At 28.7% G+C, this 8,887-nt stretch overlaps 2 protein-coding genes across 3 annotated transcripts in view; one reads left to right on the forward strand and one right to left on the reverse strand.

Annotated features, from left to right (window-relative positions):
• Window positions 1–5,084, reverse strand: part of LOC112688455 (rho GTPase-activating protein 100F-like) — a 38,936-nt gene extending 33,852 nt beyond the window's left edge. For both annotated transcript variants that reach the window (XM_025561635.1, XM_025561637.1), the window contains exon 1: window positions 4,621–5,084. In XM_025561635.1, coding sequence (XP_025417420.1) covers window positions 4,621–4,728 — 108 coding nt within the window. In that variant the 5' untranslated portion in view covers window positions 4,729–5,084. The remainder of the gene's footprint in view (window positions 1–4,620) is intronic.
• The window catches only part of LOC112688458 (sorting nexin-7-like), a 28,275-nt gene continuing 21,507 nt past the window's right edge, over window positions 2,120–8,887 (forward strand). Inside the window, exon 1 of the mRNA XM_025561647.1 lies at window positions 2,120–2,516. The gene's annotated coding sequence lies outside the window, so the exon portion shown is untranslated. The remainder of the gene's footprint in view (window positions 2,517–8,887) is intronic.

Below are 8,887 nucleotides of genomic sequence, written 5' to 3' on the forward strand. Positions count from 1 at the left end.
TTTTGAGCTTTTAATTGTTTTTTTTCGCCTCTCTTACCATTATTGATAGCGTTGTTTGCAGTTTTGTTTTGTACTCCACTTTGAGTTAACCAATTTTATTTCGAAATTACCTTACAGGTGTGTTTATTATTCGACGCATGCACGTGAAATAAATTATGCATTTGTAATTTTTACTAAAAGTTATGTTTAATGGAAAAAAGGATGGAACATTTTTAATTTAAAACCTCTGAGACTTCATACCCTTTTTGCTTTCGATTAAGAGTTGAGTACCTATATAGGAATGAATTTATTAATTACAAACAGATATTTCTATTAATTAGGAAATCCATTTATGTTTCCATTACAAAATACTGTCATATGCTCTTTAGCTATTAAATATCCATGCATACGAATAACATGATATAAACTAGTCTACTTGTATATTTAAGTGTTGAAATATTGTACTTTTGTAATTTTTTTGCATTCATTTTTCGAAAAAATATTATTATTACGGTTTTATTAGAAATAAAATATAGCTTGTATATTTTTAAATTGCCTTTCTAGTTCTACACATAAAAATAAAAAGTAAATCATTGTTTCTACATCAAGATTAATATAATATATTAAAATTTAAAATATATAAAAATCCGAGATCATCATTATCGAAAAGAAGTGGTGAAAAAATCTAGTTGAATTTCAAAAAGAAATCGGTTAGATGGTCCATCCATCAATATATACAATATATTTTTTTTACATAAACGAGATTTAACCGTTTTTATTTCAGTAAATTACCATCAAACTTTTACACGATATACGTTTAAGCAATATAAACTATGTACGTAAAAAAATTGCAGTCTACAAATTACACATGTAAATGTATTACCTATTGAAGTTTGTTTCTGATATTTATATTTATCCGTTGCATGAATACATAAATAATGGGTAGGTAAACTTTCGTGTTATCGTAAAAACTGTTTGAAAACGTAACCATGTAGAGTATCATTATACTATATAGATAAATAATAAATTAAAAAATATAAAAATAAATAAAGAAAGTTTTGTTTTTTTTTTTTTTTTATAGTTCATTCAGCACACATTTGCGTTCGTTTTATGTCGAACATTCAACGAAATTATATTATACATTGAATTATTATGCAAGGAGAAGAGAAATTTAAACACACCACAATCGATGGGGACATGTATCGCATATAATATTAAGTTGATCTTTTGTCTATTTATTATATATACCTATATATATATATTTTTGTGTAGTGCAATTTCAATAGTTTAAATCTCTAAAAGATCAAATAATAATATTATTCGACGACATATTATTTCTAATGATTAATATTGAAATCATAATTAATAACATTTTTTGCAATGAACCAAAAGAAGCAACATTTGCTGACTCAGTATACGATATAATGGTTTACATGCAGTCGCCAACTGTTAGTTGCAGGTGCGTATACAAGGGGTGATGTGGGGGTTAGATCCCCCTCCATAGGCCTTTTTAATATTGTATAAAATAGTGTTTTTAATGTAAGGAAATTATAAGGAAACAAAAATATATTGCAAAGATTTATTGTAAATTATTATTTTGACACATTCAATATATATATCTTTTATTATTTATTATTTAAATGTGTAGGTATATAGGTTTAGGAATTTTCCTTCCATAATAATTTATTTGCGATTAATACCCCCCCCCCCACCCACCCGTACAAAAGTTATGTAGACGCCACTGGTTAGTTTGTAGATATTTTATTCGAAAAACATATACCATTTATTCTTCTTGCTTTAATTAGAAATATTTTGATTAAATCTTCGAACACTGTAATCCATGAAATAATTATTTTCAGTTAAATCGAGTCGGCTGTTAGATTTATACAATGTGTGCAACGTATATTGACAAATCGATTTGTGTGCAAGCCAAACACGACCGAAATTAATTGTATGTATTGTAAAGATAAACACTATCACGGTAGTTTAAATAACATTGTCAATGCCGTATGAGTGCGCAGGCTGTATGACTAGTACATTGTGTATGTCTTTGCCATGATTGTCTTAATAACAGAGATAACGCAATAACTATAAAATCCATCCATCTTGGCAATAAAACCATGGCAGCATAACCCTAATAAAAGTTAGAACAGCTGTATATTACATACAATTTGTGATTTGGAACGTTATATGAAAATTGTAACCGATTCAACGGTGATCGTAATTCTACGTGTAAAAATGCAGTATTTGTAATCATTTCGCGTTCGTTGTGTGAAACTGTTCGTTTTTTTTAATTTTTACGCGCCTTATTATCATCTATTTTTAATGCATTTATAACCCGGTATTCATTAATATTTATACGTGTACAAGTATATAAACCTACGAGAGTTTTCTTCTGCTACAGATATTAATAAAATTATTAATCAAACACATCAAATTGTAAAGGTTAATTCAAATAGTGGTCAGTTTAATATTCGATATCAAATTTTACGATCAACATAGATTGGTATGAATAATAATTCGCTACTCATACGTAAGTAAGTATGCATTTTTAATAATTATTTAAATGATTAATATATAGTAGTAATATGGTGTATTGTTTTATTATGCTATGTATGTGATGTTATTGAAAACCGTCTCGACTTTTTGCTGCAAAATGAATTGTATTCAAGGCCGTATTTAGGGGGGTGTCCAGGGTGTCTGGATCTCCCCGAGATGTCTTCAATATTTTACAAATGTTTAAAACACTTATTTATTTTTAATACCAACATAAATATTTTCAGTTAAAAATGACTTAATCTCCAATTAATTATTGACTGCTTTTAATTTTATATCATAATATCATATGAAAATATGATATTAATTTTAATAAAAGAAGATTAAATCTTTTTCTGTCTTATTTTTAACTAAATATCAAAAGTTAAAATCTAAATTCAATAAAATTACAATATAGATGTTTTGGACCCCTCCCGAAAAAAATTTCTAGATACGGCCTTGATTGTATTAATTAAGAAATCATAATCAACCATTAGATTAATATAACCATATAAATATATTGGATTGTATTGGATATAATATTGTATTAGATTATATTGGATTTAATATTTTAATAATTTAATACTATATATGTACAGATTTGATGCATGATATGCAACACTCGTTAACTTATAAATGATAAAACCAGCTGTGAACGATGACAAATATTTTCATTGTATGATATTTTAATCAGAATTCATCACATATAATTGTGCAAATTTGTTGAATGACATTTCGAATATAATTTTTTAACTAAGATATGTAAACTTCATAAATAATATTATTAATTGGCAAGTGTAAAATAATTACAATAAATAAAATAATTATCAGTCAATGTCATATTTAGTAATTTTGCGCCCCGGCGTAAAAAAAAAAATTTGGTGCCCTTCTAAAAACCCTATTCACGAAAAATATAGGAGATGGATCCTCATGAACCTTTTAGTTATTCTAAAATCAATGCTATTTTTGTGTAGTAGGCACGCTATCACCGCCGCATGCGATAACATAATACGCCGTATTATTATAAATAACTTATGTGTATTGACATTATCACAACAAATTTGGGAACTGATATTAAGTATAATATTCTAGATCTCTAATAGCTATATTTCTATAAATACATTAAAAATATACATAAATAAATTAAATACATTAACATTAATTTATGATATTAAAAACCAAAAAAAAATAATAATTTCAAAATAATTTTAAAAGTTCAATAATTCACAAGTGAGCAAATATCTGACCACAAAACTCCCAAAAAACTTGCGTCCAGGGCAGTTGTAGCCAGTGCCCCCCCCCTTTTAACGCGGCCCTGATTCACAGTACTATAGCCGAGTAAACGGGAATTGATTAGAAATTATTTGCAACATTTTGTAAGATCTAGGTATTCTAGCTGTACGAAGTTAACCGTTTTAAATTAAGTTTTAACAATTTATCAACCTATTCGAAGCAAGTGGATTAAATATAAGCACACTAAAACATTTTTGGAATGGAAACAATTTAAAAACTGATAACTATTTAAAAATCCACAATATTTTTTTACATTTTTTTATCAAACAATAAGTTGATGAATGTACTAACTTTATCTTATTTTCCGAATTAATAATTTACAGTCAAATATTTAGTTCTGTTTTTAGTGAATTTTTTTTATTTTATTTTTTTGCATAAAATCACAATGTTTGTAAAATAAATTATCTACTGTTAAACAAAGTTACTTCACAAAGAATATCGAATAATTTTAATGAAGTATATATTGTTTTATATATACGATAAATTCGTTTCTATAGCATTAGATGCAATTCGTTTTAGAGAGCTGAGCAAAAGAGGTAGGATAAGAGCTAGTTTAACGATAAGCTAGATAAGCTGGATAAACGCAAAACATATTATATAGGAAAGTGTGTATAATATTGCGTAGGTACAAAGTAATATTGATTTTAAAAATCAAAACGTATCATTCACTATATTATACTTATACGGATCCGACGGATAATCATAACGTTAGCAATAATTGCCGTAGTGCTATGTTATGACATGTACACGTGTGAATCCATACCTGATACTACATCGAACCGATTTCGTGCGCTTAATCGAATATCTTCTTACCTTCTTCCGTGCGCAACAAAGCATTGCAGACGATGACGACTGTGACGTTGATGGTGACGACGACGATGATGGTTTTTTCGCTGAGCCTACTCCTCTGGTTGTTACCATTTTGTCATAATGTCACAGGGAAACGACTCCGAAACCGCGGTACCCGGTCTGACGAACACGAAACAAATCATATCTCTTTCGAGTAAAAAAAAAAAAAAAGAAAAAAAAGTGGCTAACACCGATGGTCTTATGTATGTCTTATATATGTATGTAAACAAATATCTATGCACCGCAGAATCGTAATTGAATATTAATTATTAATTAATTTTTCAAAGTCTTACAGATAGACGCGCGTATTACATTTTAATAATCTTTTTTCCTCGTATCTATATTACGTACACATTTTTACATAGATATAAACGTTTAGCTACGGGATCCGTTCGCTGAACCCTGATAAAAAACCCGCATGTGTTATGTTTACAGAGCGTCGCGAGCACACGATAATTATGGTCAGCGTGGCATACTGACGGGACTGGAGTGAAAAGCGCTGGCATGCTACGCGCTGACCTTACCGATCGATAACCGTACACGAAACCGCTTCGCACCCCTCGTGGATTTGCGCGTGGAAGGGGGTGGCAAAGGAAATCGTCGCCACCACCACCACCACCACCACAACCATTCACCGGAGTACGCGCGAAGTTCGCTTATGCACGCGCATGAACCAAGGGTGGTAATCTGGGAGGCTCTGCGCACCGCATGCAACGGTGAAACCATCGTACGCGGCGCTTTCCGTCCACGTGGTTACCAATCACCATTCATCATCAATTCGGTGTTGCGAATTCAATGCACTTAAAAAAAAACTGCAATTGTGCGTTATGAACGTGCAGAAAATGTCTTTTGATTATTCCATAAAAATGTCTATTATTATAATTAACATCATAAAACAGCGAAATACATACTGTATTGTATTTTTATTTTTTTAATAAAATAATATTGATGAGTATTTATAAAAAAAACGGATTTACGCTGACAACACGGTAGTCGTGAAAAAATCCAGATATAATATCTAGCATAAACGGGTGCGCACGTGGAGGTCGGTTAGCCCCCCTTGCGAGTCGAGCCACACTTTGAACTTAATAGCTTATTTGTAATTGCATCCATGACAATTTTATACTTTATAATGAACACGTCTGTTTATGATCTTCTTGAAATGATCATATGTTGTTATCAAGGCTATCCGCAGAAATTATCCTTGGTGGGGGGGAAAGCAGTGAAAACCATAATTGTATATGAACCAAAGAATTACTCTATGATATGGACCTACAACCATGGTTAAAATCAAATACCGAATAGTGATATTGAAAACTGACGAACAATTTTGTGTCACTTTATTAGTCCTTCTTATCACCCTCCAAGACTGCCAAGACTGCCCTATAAAATGCAAATAAATGCAATAAATGTTTAAACAAATTAATATATAAAGGAGCGAGGATGTCGTGGCTCATAAGCACCTCTGACTGTTTCATACATTTCTAATTTTGAAGATTTATATCTCTCCGCTCACACGCTCAAACATTTTACATTTAGAACCCATAGTTATTTTATTTATTAATAAATATTTATAACCATAAACTATAGTATTAAGAATATCAGGAATAAAAAAACATTTATAAACTTACTATAAAATAATATAATATATAATAGTGCTAATATACATTTTCAAAATTTTACTTTTCAAGTTTTTTATAGTGAATTCATAAGATATTATTCCCATATTTATTAATTTTTTATTAAATACTAATTGTAGATCTTAAATAGTTTTTAGTTATTATCCATTAACTAATACTTCTTTCACATTTAGTTGTCATCGGTATTGTTAAAAATATCCTGAGCGTCACTTCAATATTAGCATAAACATCTTTAAAAGAATAATAATGAATTTATTTTAGTAGATCTAAAGGAGTAGCTGATTTAAAATTATTCATCGAGTTATTAGTTTGATGTTTGAAACATTCTAATTCTGAATACAAATCAATTTCATTGAGATATTCTGAGTATTTCATAGCTAAGATTAACTATTTGTTCGATTTGACCATTTACACACATATTCCGATTTCATGATGAATAATTTATTTTCAGTTAAAAATTCAAAATCTGATAATAATTTTTCCATCTGTTTATATCTACAGCTAAAATTAGAAATCAAGTCAATGGCTAAATAAGTCTGTCTTTAGTTCTTGTTCGGCTTTTAATAATGTTTCATTGTCTAGAGACTCGTCGAAACGTCGTTTAATAAATCTTAAATGATTTTTTTTCAAATTATGCAGGTAGGTGTATTTAAAGATGAAGATTTTTCTTTTGCATTAACTATGGAGATTTCAAATACATTATTTTTTATGTTCATAAAATTAAGGTACTAACCTTTTTAATATAGTTGAAACTGTATCTATTGTTTGATTTTTTGATTGCAAGAAACAGTTTACTATATCAATTTGTGTTAATATTAAGTCCCAAATATTCAGCACGATAAACATTTTAAAGTTAAAAAAACAGATAAGGTATTTAGCACCTTTGTATCTATACTCAGAAATACATTATTTAACATACATTTTAAAATTTCATAAATTTGTAGTACCTATATGTTGATTTAATGCAGAAGCAGCATGTTTTTTTTTATGGCCAATGAGTATCTGAATGAGATTTAAATGTGATTTTTATCGTGTTAGTTAATTTTTCCCAACTCGAAACAAAACTAGAAAAAAATGAATTCATTGTGAAATTTATTTCTGTTGCGTGAACTTTAATTCTATTTAAACTATCCACAGCACAAGGAATAAATATAACTAGTTAATTATTTTCTACTTTATTTTAATTTGATCAAGAGTCATTTGACCTAATAAAATGTGTATTGGATCTTCAAATAAGCAATGACAATATTAATTTAGTAAAGGACACATTTTATGTAAACAGTTATGTACTAAAAACAGAAATTATTAAATTATTAAAAAGTAATTATTGAAAAATAGATTAAATGGTTATAATAACTTTGTTTTGGAAGTGAAATTATGTGTTTTAATTTTTTCTAAATACTAAAACCATTTGTTTCCATTCCTGAAACTAATTGTACTAGAAAAATAACGTTTTCGAATCTAAGCTCATTAAAAACAAAGATACGATGTACAATAACATGATATGCATTGACATACAAAACGTTTAAATGGCCTCTTAACAATGTTTATAGCATAAGAATTAGTATACAATATCAATGTAAATGAAGTGAGTGAGTAATTTAAAACTGTAACCACTAAAGAAAGGAGAATAGAATTATGAATTATGTTTTGTTAAATTTTTATAACTAAAATATAATAGATATAACTATAAAAACAATTGACTCTTGAGTTACTAATGCCCCCCCCCTAAAGTATGTCCTTGTACTAATTCGAAATTGGCCCATTCCACCACAAGTCTGCGCACGCATATGTTTTTTAGTATGATTCAAAAACACTAAATTAACAAACTAAGATACTTAATATTATTCACTTATATACAAAGCTTTGAAAAATCAGAACATATTAATCAAAGTTCTCATACAAAACATTTACGTTAGAAAAATAAATATACCAACCAGTTATAATAAATAATATTCCGATCCTGTCTGATCTAAAATAAAATACCATAACCTTATTTTAGATAAAAAATTCACCTACAATACCCATCTAAAAAATAAATATAAAGTTCTGAATATCTTTCTCCATTTACCAAGGCGTCTCTAGGGATCTAAAATGGAAATTTTATATAAACTAATAATTTACAAGTCCCTTCTTTAACCATTATGGATATATGGCATCTAATTATGAGGAATGTCAAAACCCTCATAAATATCATAAAAATGCAATCCTTCCAATCCATCTATCTTCGTCTACTTTTATCTGCACCCGGGTACATTACAAGCAATGATCTTCACAAAGTCTAAACCTTGAATCAAATCTAAAAATATATTACAGCAGATTTTATAGTAAACTTCAATCACACATTAATTCACCTGTCACTAAACTATTAGTGAACACGCTCTTCGATAATCCACAACATGATTCAAAAGAAAATGGTGTAAGAACTTTCTGTTTTAATATCTCGCAATAATTAACAAACGCCCTGGGTGTCACCGCTGAGTAATTTCCCAATTCTTATTACTTGCCACGTATTATATATAAATAGCTTATTGTACTTACATTTTTTATAGATTGTAGATATTCTCTAAAACAATAAAAAAAAAATCTTT

Source organism: Sipha flava, unplaced genomic scaffold, assembly GCF_003268045.1.
Source record: "Sipha flava isolate LNK unplaced genomic scaffold, YSA_version1 38_pilon_pilon, whole genome shotgun sequence".
In the NCBI taxonomy this organism is placed as follows: Eukaryota; Metazoa; Arthropoda; class Insecta; order Hemiptera; family Aphididae; genus Sipha; species Sipha flava.